The 12,843-nt window shown below is 34.9% G+C and overlaps 1 protein-coding gene across 1 annotated transcript in view; it reads left to right on the top strand.

Annotated features, from left to right (window-relative positions):
* GREB1L (GREB1 like retinoic acid receptor coactivator) overlaps nt 1-12,843 on the top strand; it is a 140,203-nt gene that overhangs the window by 78,713 nt on the left and 48,647 nt on the right. Inside the window, exons 15-16 of the mRNA XM_051970360.1 lie at nt 2,454-2,651; nt 11,129-11,309. Of these exons, the coding sequence (XP_051826320.1) occupies nt 2,454-2,651; nt 11,129-11,309 (379 nt within the window). The remainder of the gene's footprint in view (nt 1-2,453; nt 2,652-11,128; nt 11,310-12,843) is intronic.

Below are 12,843 nucleotides of genomic sequence, written 5' to 3'. Positions count from 1 at the left end.
AGTGGCTTCTGGGTGGATAATAGGGTATAGGGCATAAATTTCTAAGTACATCCAGTCTACTTTTTGAAAAGAAAGAACAAAAGAAAAAACAGACAAGAAGCCAATCTAGAGAAGCTGTTTGAGAGGGCCAAGGTGATCATTATAAAGAAAAATGGTCTTGGACCTCTCTCTTACTCATACCTTATAAAGTAATGCTCTCCATTAATGCTGTAACATTTACCAACTATGAGTAGAATATGGAGCATCTCTCTGAAGAGAGGGAAAACATAAGAGATTTTTGTATGTGCTGAAACTGAATTAATCTATTATCCTGTCTTAAATCCTCTTAACTCATGTTAATATTTGTGCTTTCCCTTCTCTTCTCCAAGGAACAAAACAAAACAAAACCAACCCACAAAAGAAATCACCTTATAAAAGTCAGAAGACTTATAGTAATTTTGTGCTTGGTTATCAGCATTAAATATCAACAGCATTGTGCTATAAGTAACAGGATGTTGGGCTTGGGCTTTCCTGGTAGTCATCAAGCTCCCTGGGAAGTAACAAGTTCCCTGAGAAGATATCCCCTGGTATTCAGGGGTGGTTGTTTTTTTAAATTGAGTTGCTTTTAGGTTTGATTCCATAAAACATTTAAGCATATATTATTTGGATGATTATAGTATTTTCTCCATAAAGCTTTCCTATAGATTTCTATATAAAAGCCAGCTCTTTGAAAAAGCAATTAAATGGCATGAGCTCTGGTCTTTGGCAAAGTAGGTATGGTGGAGGGTTTTTTTTAGTTTTAGGTTTATTTGGCGGGGTTTTGTCCTTTTATTCCTAACTAATTACTGAGTCCTGTTCTGTCACTGACATGCTTGAACACACTGAAAAGCATGAGGTGATGTTGTTTTTCAAATGAGTTACCTATTTAGGGACCAGCCAGCTATGGTAGGGTTCATATCAATTCAGTAAGTACAAGCATTAACATTAGAATCCTACTAGAACAATCTAAAGACATCAGGTCACTGTCCATTTGCAAAATTATAACAACAGTAAAAGAAAAGTAAAACTTTTTCTATCAAATCACAGAGAAAGGAACTTCTTAGAATGTTACCACAGACTAGTCAGGTATGAAAGAGAGTGTTTACCGGATGTTGACTAGGCTACAGAGTTCAGGAAAATTCAGTGAAATATACAGTCACATGATTCCTCAAATTTCTTCTCAGGCATAATACCATTCCATTTTTTAAATTAAAGGTTTTTATTTACAAAACATATGTATGGGTAATTTTTCACTGCTGACCCTTGCAAAACCTTCTGTTCCAAATTTTCCTCTCCTTCTCCTCATCCCTTCCCCTAGATGAGAGGTAGTCCAATACATGTTAAATATATTAAAATATTTTAATGGCTCAAATCACCTTTTTCTGGGCAATATCCCTCCATATCCTAAGATACCTAAATTCTGGCATATGTAGTCACAGTTATTCTATGAATGTTACTGGTATTCCTAAAGAAATTCTGTTCTTTCCTAGATAACTAGTGACTTATTAGCATTTTTCCTATTTCTCAATGTAAAAATTGCTGGATGGATAATTAAAGAGAGACAAATTTTTCATGATGTACAGCTACTCCTTTGTAATAGTTAATATGAACAGTGTCAATCAATCAACAAACATTTATTAAATGCTTGTATCAGACACTATGCCAAGTACTAGGGATACAAAAATGTCCCTCTCCTCCTCAAAAGAAGTCCCACCCTTGAAGTGCATGCCTTCTAATGAGGGAGAGAACATTTAAACAATTAGATTCACAGTCATTCAATAAAAATTTATTCAGCCCCTACTATGTTCCAGCCACTGTGTTAAGGTCTGGGGATACAGAGAAAGAAAAGATGATTCCTGCTCTCAGGGATCTCAAAGATAAACTGGGAAGGGAACTGTCCCAGTTTTCTAATGGTATCAGAATAGCCAAGTATCAGGAAACTGAAAAGATTGACATGAGCTGATGATGAATGAAGCAAGCAGAACCAGGAACACAGCAACAACAAGACTGTGTGATGATCCACTATAGTAGATTTGGTTCTTCTCAGCATTTCAGTGATCCAAGGTAGTTGAAATAAACTTTGGATGGAAAACACCATCTGCATCCAGAAATAGCACTGTAAAGACTGAATGTGGATCAACGCATATTATTTTCACCTGTTTTTCCTTCTGCTTTGTTTTTCTTGTATTTTTTCCTTTTGTTCTGATTTTTCCCCTCGCAACATAACTCATTTGGAAATATGTAAAAAATGAAGGTACTATATAACTAAATTTTTAAAAATAAAAATTTAAAGAAGAAAGTGCTAATTTTAGAAAAATGGGACACTTTTCCTTCTACTCTGTGTGATAGGCTCCATGACATGTGGGATGCTTTACTAACTGCCATTATCAAGGCAAATTAATCCTATCTTTATGGCTTTTTTTGTTTCATTTTAGATATAGATAATGACACCTTCCAAATTTATCAACCACAGCTCACAGTTGCCAGGAAACTCTTATCTCAGGTGTGTGCCATAGCAGACAGCGGCAATCAAAGCTTGGACTTGGGCCACTTCAGCAAGGTGGATTTTATCATTATAGTCCCACGTTCAGAAGTTCTAGTCCAACAAACTCTTCAACGAATTCGACAATCAGGTAAGTTGGAAACACATAAAGAGAACCCCCAGCATAAATACAGACTTAAATAAAAGCCGCCTTTTTTTCCCCTTTTTTTTTAATCCAAGTGCTCATAGGCCAATTGCATTATTGTGCTGATGGTGACAGTACTTGGAATTTTTAAGTCTTTTTCCATCAAAGGACTGTCATTATTTTTCTTCTAGAAAATGTATGTCAGTTACAGCGCAGCTTACTTATTTGGGAATTAAACATGGCAATTAACCTGAGTTAACCAGTATGAATGGGATATTTGATATTTTATTTAACTGTACCTTTCCACCACCACCAGCTAATTGAGAGATAATTTAAATTATACAGTGAAACTTCTTGGGTCAACAGTACCCCGATGGAGAATAGAAAGTTCTCTGCCACCAGAATTTCTAGAAAGATTTGTTTAGATCAATTAAATAAATTGTCTTAGAAATACAGTGCTATACCAACCCCCAAACCTGCCCAGATTGACTCACTTTGGAAGAAGCTTTATCTTAAAAAAAAAAAAGATAAAATTGCCTCTTGTACGTTTGTTCAAACAAAATAAATCCAAAGGAGAAGAAAATGCTATTTTTCATTTCACGAAAATGCTATTTTGTCTAGGTAGAAGCAGAAAGCTTCAGAAATCTAAGAGAAATAAAGAGATATTTAAAATAAAGATTGTTCCTAAAAATGTAAGAAAATAGAAGTGCTTCTGAGAAAAAGAGAACATTGGAAAAGTACTTGTGAAAATAATCAAGTTTTAAAACAACATGAAAAGAAGTGTGAATGTGAAGTTGCTTCTGGTTTCCTTAGCTGCAAAATAAATGTAGCTACAGGCAGAATTGGCATGTAACAAAACTGAAGGTTCTATAGTTTGAAAAATACAAAGTAAAAAACTTAAGATGTTCTTAGAAAATTGCAAATAAAAAAGCAAATAAAAATGAATAAAAATGGAAACTCATGTTAAATGTTAGAATTTTAGAGCTGAATACAATTTTAATAATCTTTTTTCTAGCCCCCTTATTTGACAGATGTGAACATGAAAATGAAAGGGACTTGTCCCAAGTAGTTAATGACAGAGCTGGAACCCAAACCTTGGACTTCCATCTTTCAGGCTAATGTGCTTTCTAAGACACTGAGGAGTTTGAAGGAAGGCTCATCAGTTTAATCCCTCAACAAGCATTTATTAAAGATAATTGAGAGGTGGGGGAGATACTGTCTGATTGCTGGGAGAATTAAGAAAGACATCATTTAGGAGGTAGGTTTTGAGCTGAGCTTTGGAAGAGAAAAAATTCTTAAAGAGAGCATTTTAGATATGAGCCTGGGCAAAGCTAGACAAGTGAACTGTCATGTGTAGAACTGGTTTGGTAGGTAGCAAGTAAGTGAAGGGGAATAATGTATAACAAGCCTAGAAAGATAGATTGGAAACAAGTTGGCAAAATAGAACCAATATCAAATTTGCATTTGATTCTAGAGGCAATGAGGAGTCACTGGGATTCATTGAGTAACTGAGTGAGTTGGTCAGATATGTGTTTAGGAATTTCAGTTTGGCAACTATATGGAGGATGAATTAGAAAGGGGAGACACCTGAGACAGAGGAAACCAATGAGGGAATTACTGTGACAGTGCTAGGGAGAAATGATGAGGTGCCTGGAAGTCAGAAGTCATTTCATCCAATTACTGTCTAAAATGTGTATATTGTCTCCCATATACTTAACAGCTGTCATCCATCTTTCATTTAGAGTTCTCCGATAATAGGGAAAAGCAATACATTCCATTTTTTTTTTTGGATACCTCTCCTTGCTTTGAATTTCTTTCCTTTAAGTTGGTTCATTGGTATAACTTAAAGATAGTGCTCTTTCAGCTCTCACTTTTTGCTGCATGTAAATTACAGACCACCCTATACTTGTAAGGAAAGAGGGAGAAGAAGGGAGAGAAAAACAGAGGTAGAGAATGGACAGGAACACATAGGAAACTCCCTCTTCCAATGCAAATTGGGACCTTCACTGTAATTTATATTCCTGGAGATGTGATTGGAACAATGAGACATCAAGTCCAAAGTAGGACTTGAAATACACACATTTTCCTGGTTTCAAGGCCATTTTTCCATGGTCTGGCCATACTATAAAGCTTTTGGAGAAAAAACAACTGAGAATTGCTTTGAATAAATCTACCTGAAAAATGAATTCATGTTTTGAGAACCAAGAAATTTACAGCAGGATGTAATAGATAGATGATCAGGAGTCCAGAAATCAGCATTCAGATTCCAGCACTGGAACTTGCTAGGTGGATAGGTAGTTCACTGAAACTCTCTAAGCCTTAGTTTCTCCACACACACCCCCCCAAAAAAAGAATAATACACTGCCTATCTTCACAGATTTATGAAGAAATTTCTTTTATAAACAGTAAAATCCTTTATAAAGATTGTTATTAAAATTACAGTTTTCAGACAACAAATAACCTATATATATAATACATATATATGTGTGCATATATGAATATATATATTTAGCAAAACTTGTGTTTGATGAGAAAAAATAACAAAGAATGTGGGCATTAAATCAACCATGTAATCAATAAGCATTTATCTTAGGCTCTGGGGATTAAAAAGGAAAAAGTAAAATAATATTTAATAGAAAACACATTTATACTTATAAATATATAAAGAATATGAATGTAATAAACATTTTTGTGCATAGAGTCCAGAAGAATTCATTCATTCAGTAACATTTATTATTATGTAGGCCAGGCACTAAGGTAAGTACATAGGAAAGAGAGAAACAAAGTATTTTTGTCCCTTATGTATGCATTACATACCTTTTTCGACCAAGTGGAAGCTAGAAAGATATGTAGATAACTCATTTATGTAGCATACCGCAATTTACATTATGTTTGCTTCCTTAGTAATCCTAAGGGAGTGCAGCCAGAGTACTGGGCCTAGAGTTAAATCTTCCAGAGTTCAAATTTAGCCTCAGATGTCTACTACCTATGTGAACCTTTACAAGTCACTTAATCCTGTTTGCCTCAGTTTCCTCATCTGTAAAATGAGCTGGAGAAGGAAATGGCAAACCATTCCAGTATCTTTGCTAGAAAAATCCCAAATGGGGTTACAACAATGTCCTGTGGGCAGGTGGTATAAGCTTTTGTATCCCCTTAAATGATTAGGAAAATGAAATTCAAGAAGGTTGCAAGTGGTTGAGGGATAAAGTCTGACCCCACTCCTTCTTGATTCAGTGAAAATAGAGAAGGAAGCTATAGGACTAATACTCCAAGAAAGAGTATTTTGTATGAACACAGCCAAATGTCTCCAGCCGTACCAAGTGTAGACAACGGTCTCCTCTGGTTGGGGTGCAGAAAAGAATTATTTAATCGCTGTCACTGAGATATGTGGGGAAACAGAAGGATGGCTATAAGATTTGTAAGTGCCCCAGGCCTCCAAATATATCAGTAGATTCCTTCATTTTGCAGATCAGAGATCTGCTTTTAAAAATTTCTTACTCACTCTCAACACATCTCTCCAAAGATTCCTGACTCCAAACATTCCATACTTAAAATGAGTGTGCAGTGATTATTTTAAGGTTTCCTTTTATCTTTAAGCCCTTGAAAGGTCAGAAAATTGTTGATACATCTAAAACTTCATAAAATTAAACAAATATTTGGATTCACAGGGAAGGCAGCTAAAATAGATTGCCTTTTATTTTCTACGACATATTATATGTAAGAAGTGTTTTTGAGGAAGAGAGGAAAGATTTTAAAACTCTTGTGTATATATGCTTTTAAAAAAATCACACCTTACAAGTCTGAACATATTTTATAAACATGACAAACATGAATCTTGAAATAAACATGAGAAAAATTGGATTGATCTTTTTCATACATGGACATCATAGAACTCCCCAATCCATATCAATTTTCCTTGAGTTGCAGAAGAAGGGAAATATTTGAAACTCTTACTGTATTTATAGTTGATTATCTCTTTTTAGTGATGGACAGTGGATGATTTTACCCCTCTGATTCTGTTCATCTACTTTTGTTCTTACTACTGACATATGACTTCTTGGGTTTATTCCACTCACATTTCAGAGGCAGGAAAGAATTGAAGTTTCTATTGCTTGTCATTTAAGGACAGAGAGTTCTTTTTTTCTTGCCCTTCCACAGTCTTTTTCACATTACTTCCATTTTAATTTAAAGCAAAAAATTGGCTCTTGTGGCTAGATCATTCCTTATTGTAATATGTGTGGATATCTGAACAATTTTCTTTTATAACTTGATTTAGGGTCTAGGGTGAGGTGGATAACTTTGGTTCCTTCAGCACAAAGTCCTTTCTCTATAGCATGAAATGTTATAATTCAGCAAACATCTATTGAGTCTAGATGTATATAGCACACTGAGGAAATAAGCACAGAAATGACAGCCCTGTTCCTTAAGGAAATCACATTTAATTGATGGAGATGAGAGAGGCAGCATACAGACAAGTCAGTATTAGGGCATTTCAGTAGTGTGTAGTAATAGAAAGATGGCACCAAGTTGGGGTTGGATCCGTAAAAGCTTCTTCAACCTGAGCTTAGTAGAAAAAAAAAGTTGGGATTCTAAAAGACAGAAGCAGGAATGGATTACCTTCCAGGCAAAAGTGCCAAAGTGGGAAAAGGAAAGCTGAATTGAGTAGACAGTTTAAGGGAATGGAAAGATCAAGTAAAAGTTTTTTGTGAAGATGAAGGAGACTTGGACATGTTGGAAGGCTTCAGCAGAAAAGGAGCCAGTAAATGAAGACATGGAAGAGGAAGAGAAGAAGGTGATCAGAATTCAATTTCAGTAAACATTTACTCAATACTAAGCGCCTTCTGTATGCAGAGTATTGTGTCAGGAGTAAGAGGCAGGAGTAGAAGGAGAATGAAAAGTTTATACAAGATATAGTCTTTGCCATCACAGAATTCATGTTTTAGTGAGATTGATAGTAGACATTCATATTATTATTTATAATCATTTTCTTCTTTATTTTTACAATCTTGTGAAGTAGATATTGTATATATTATCTCTATCTTCTAGATATATTATACAGATGCATTTGCATATATAATGCAGTATATATTACCTCTGGAATTTTTTAAACAGATATATTATACATTTACATATATATATATAATATAGCACATATTACTTGTTTTATAGATGTATGTACACATTTATGTATATATGATATACTATATATTACCTCTGTTTTTATATATTATACATACATATATATAATATAGTATATATTACCTCTGTTTTACAGATGAGAAAACTGAACTTCAAAAAGATGAAAAATAGCAATAGTGATAATAACAAAAACTAGCATTTGTGTAGAGTTTTTAAATTTACTAAATAGCTTACCCATACTATCTCATTTACAACAATCCTAAGAGATAAGTGCTGTTGTTATCTCCATTTAAATAATAACGGCAGCTAATATTTATTTACCACTTATTATATGCTCAGGGCAGCTGGTGAATAGGTGGATAGAGTGCTCAGCCTGGAATTAGGAATACTTGAGATCTCTGAAATTTACTGTGTGACTCTAGTCAAGTCATTTGCTAGTCTAAACTATAGGGGCAGAAACTGTATAGAAGTGGTAAAAAGGTGCTTGAAAAGTGCTCTACTCATTTCGTGATGTAATGGTTTTCTCTGTCCCTATTAATGCTTTTGTATAATAAAAATATCCCTTTCCTTTTTGTGCCATCTTAAATTGTAAAAATATGAATTCACACAAAAAAATAACAATCTGGATGGGATTAATGGAAGGACAAGCAATAGAGAATGCATCAAAAAAAAGATGCCCCAAAAGTTTTATGAGCCACTCAGTTTTTTTAGTATGCAATAAGGACTCAGTGCTTTTTAACAATTATATTCTACAGCTTCATGTCAAAGGGTAGAAACTGAGAACTTTTGAGATACTTCTATTCAGATACGCTGAGGGTCTCTCACTTAAAAGTATCTTGTGTCTCAGCTTCTGCATCAGTGGAATGGTGATCATTAAGCCATTAGCCCCTGATTGACAAGTTTATTGTGAGCAGAGCTGTAACTAGGGTGGAGTGGCCAAAACCTTGTCCAGAGGGCTAACATTTAGGAGGTCAACTTCTCCCTCATGTTAGTTGTCCAGCTTGCTATCCAACCACAACCATATGTTGTGGTTCTCCATAGGTAACCCCTTATTCCACTACCTTGCAAATCTCCCCCCACCTTCCTTCTTGGGATTGCAAGGCCTGAGACCGCCTTTCCTGATGATACTGCACTTGACCAGAATGAACTGTCTTCTGATATCTTCCCCCAACTACAGCAGAATAAATCTGGCCCAGGCAACAGAATTACTAGTTATGGTTCTGGTTGTGAGGATCAAGTGATATTGTTTATAAGATATTTTAGAAAGCTTAAATGTAATGTAGATATCATATATATTTATATGTATATATTTTTATATATGCATGTATGTGCGCGCACACACACACACACACACACATATAGTTGGAAGGCAATGAACTATTTTTTCCTATGAAGTACAGTAGGAGTAAAAATGATAAAGACTTTATGAAAATTGAGGATAGAGGATCAAAATTTTCATTTTAAATTTTTCATAAGGATAGCTTTAGTTTATCATTTCAAAGATCTTTTTATATATAGCTGCAGAAAATGAAAGAAAACTTTACTAGCTCCACCTTCTCCCTTCAGACTTTTTCACTTAGATTCCAAGTTAATTTTTGCTGGGTTGGCCCTACTTGCCAGAAGTATGATAAGAATTAAAAGGAATTCACTTACTCCAACCTACATATCAAGCAGGCTTGTGAGGAATTTCTTGCTGAAGGGTCATAAATTGGTCCAAGGAAAGACTTTGACCAGAGTTGCAATTTTTTGTGCTGGGCAAGTGTAGTTATTATCCTAAGTAACAAAGGAACTGAAAGATGCGCTGATTAGTCCTAGATATTTTTTTTGGCAGGAACAAAATCCCCAAAGAGATAACATTCCCTTTATGTAAGATCTCCTAACAGCTGAAGGCAGCTTCAGTAGATTAGCAGCAGCTTCGGCTAGAGACTAGATCTTGATAAAAGCTCACGTTTACATAGTGCTTTTAAGTTTTTTGTTCAATTGTGACACTATTTAATGTTTTCTTGACAAAAGATACTTGAGTATTCTTCTTCAGCTCATTTTACAGATGAAGAAACTGAGTGAAGTGACTTGCCCAGAGTCACATAGCTAATAAGTGTTGGAGGCCAGTTTGGAACTCAGAAAGATGAGATTTCCTAACTCCACGTCCAAATCTCTATCTTTACAATACCTTACAGTGTTCTTTACAAATCTCTCAATCTCTCAATCATTTCTTAATTCTATCAATTCTCTCAATCATTTCAAATCAACAATCATTTCTTAAGTGTCAATGATATGTCAGGCACTGAGCTTTCAAACACCAAGAATAAAGCAATTCCTGCTTATAAGGATTTTATATTCTAATGGGAGAAATAACAATTACATATATAAATATGTATGAGAAAGTTAATATCCAAGAATGTTAAGTGGTTACAAAGTATGAATGAAGATTTGAAATCAAATCTTCTTGACTCTGTCCCCCTGATAATGTTAGCAATTTGGCCAAGAGAAAGTTTAGTAACATATGGCAGCGGCAGCTGTTTTGGTAGTTACATTTTACAGTGAATAGAGTACTAGATTTCGACTTGAATTCAAATTCACCTCAGACACTAATTGTGTGACCCTAGGCAAGTCACTTAAACTCTGCTTCAGTTTCCTTATTGTGAGACTCAAATTAGAAATTTGTAAAGAACTTACACAGTGCCTGACACACAGGAGGCACTTAATAAATGCTTATTCCCTTCCCTTCTCCTTCTCTCTGGAGACAAAGTCTCTCTCTGGAGAAACAGCAAGTGGAAGTTTCAAGAGAAGAATTGGCAATCCTTGTTCTGCTTTCCTAGAGCTATCCCCATGTTCTGTTTAATCATCTAATTTCCCTGCTAGATTCAAACGATTCTAAATTCCCTGCTAGATTCTAGAGGAACTACAGCTCCAAGCAAGATTTTCCCTTGCAGACTTCAGTGACTATTAACAGCAATAATCACCTTCATGGGAAAGAGCTTTTAATGAGATATATTTTCAGTTTACATATTTTCAACTGCTTTTACAAATGCTTCAAAGCTTCAAAACCACTTTGCCAACTGCAGGAGGGGATTGTGGCACAGGAGGGGATGGAAGTTGAACAGAGGAATGAAAATCATATATTTGCTCTTCAAATTTGAGATGGGCAATATGCACAGAGGGAATTTTTTTTTTTTTTTTTTTACTAAATCCAGGAACTTGTTAATAATAAGGCTTATTTTTAACACTGCTCCACAGATCAGGAATCACCATTTAAAGCTGTTTGTTTTTTCACCTAATGTACTTTCTTTGTATTTATCCATGCAAATAAAAAAATACGTGTTTTTTATTTTTCCTTTGGGCAGGTGTTCTTGTAGACTTGGGTCTGGAAGAAAATGGAATGGCTTATCAGAGAGCAGAAAAATACGTTGTTCGGCTAGACAATGAGATTCAAGCCAAGTTTGAAGTTTTTATGAGAAGGGTCAAACAGAATCCATACACACTCTTTGTCTTGGTTCATGACAACTCTCATGTGGAGCTGACAAGGTGATTGCTTCAGAGTGAGCAAGTAAAAAGCTACTTTTCAGGCAGGAGTCATTGGTCAAAAGGTGGCAGTTAAGAAAACTCAGGACTTTAACCTCTGGTATCTCCTCATATACATTTGTTCTTTACCTTGATGGCAATTTTAAAAATTCCTTTAACTACCAAGGCAGTGATTCAGCAAGTATTTATTAAATGCCTACTATGTGCCAGGCTCTGCACTAAATGTCAAGGACATAAAAAAAGCAAAAATAGTCCTGGTCTTTGAGAGTTCAGCCTCCTTCTAATGGGGGAGATAACATGCAATTCACTAGGTACATGCAAAATAGGTACAGAGAATATTAAAACTCATCTCAAGGGGAAACATTAACTCCTCAGGGTACTTGGAAAAAGCCTCTTGTAGAATGTAGGAATTGAGCTGAATTTTGTAGGAAGCTAGGAAAACTAAAAGAGGGAAAAAGAAAGGAAGGGAACAAGCATTTATTAACCATATATTTTGTCAGGCACAGTGGTAAATGCTTAACAAATATTATTTAAAGAGGTGAAGATGGAGCATGCAGCTCATGAAAAACAACATCTTGATAGATAGATATAAAGACAGACAGTCAGCAGAGTTAATTGGAATGAGTCAGAAATTTTTATTCAGGTAATATTACTTTAACATAAGTGTTCTTAAGGTTTATGGTTCCCTTCTCAGAAGAATGTTTTTAGATACATAAAATACATATGATGCAAAGAAAACCAATTATATTGAAAATCAATTATAAAATTTTTAAAAACAAATTCACATACATACTCAAATTAAATACCCTCTTTAAAACATCATAGAACTCAAAAGTTCTTTCTCAGGGATGAAAAAAGGGAGTTTTTAGGAGAAGTATTAGAAAGGAAAATTGTCAAAACTCTTTTCTTTTCATAAGCTTTTCCCTTCCTACCTTATCATTAAATTAATTTTTATTTTTTCCTTCTCAGTTCCCCCTCTCTTCTCAAGAAAAACAAAACCCATTATAAATATTTGTAAACATATATATGCATGTATGCATATGTGTGTGCATATGTGTCAGGAGGACCTGAGTTCAAATCTGGCCTCAGACACTTAACACTTCCTGGCTATATGACTCTAGGCAAGTCACTTCATCCCAATTGGCTCAGCAAAAAAAAAAAAAGAAGAAGAAGAAGAAGAATATACATTGCAGAGAAAATGATAGGGAGAATTTCCCAAATTGGTATCTTATACATTTATATCAGAAGAAACTTTCAAAGGATCTCTGAAATCTATATAAATGTCCTTCTAAGCTAAATTTGTGGTGTTTTCAATTTTGCTTCAAATTTAAAATGTTATCACCTGAAATTGCATTATTCTGGAAACCAGTATAATAACTTTCCTTTTTCTTCTCTTTTTCTCCTTCTTCTTCCTTCTCCTTCTCTCCTTCCCAACCCTGCCTTTTGCTCAATCTATCTCTTCTGTTCTCGCTTCCACCTTCACCCTGTCCTTCCTCCTCTTTCTCTCTCTCTGTATATCCTTCCTTCTTGTTATTTC

This window comes from Antechinus flavipes, chromosome 1 (genome assembly GCF_016432865.1).
Source record: "Antechinus flavipes isolate AdamAnt ecotype Samford, QLD, Australia chromosome 1, AdamAnt_v2, whole genome shotgun sequence".
Classification (NCBI taxonomy): domain Eukaryota; kingdom Metazoa; phylum Chordata; class Mammalia; order Dasyuromorphia; family Dasyuridae; genus Antechinus; species Antechinus flavipes.
This window is presented reverse-complemented; position numbering and strand designations above follow the sequence as displayed.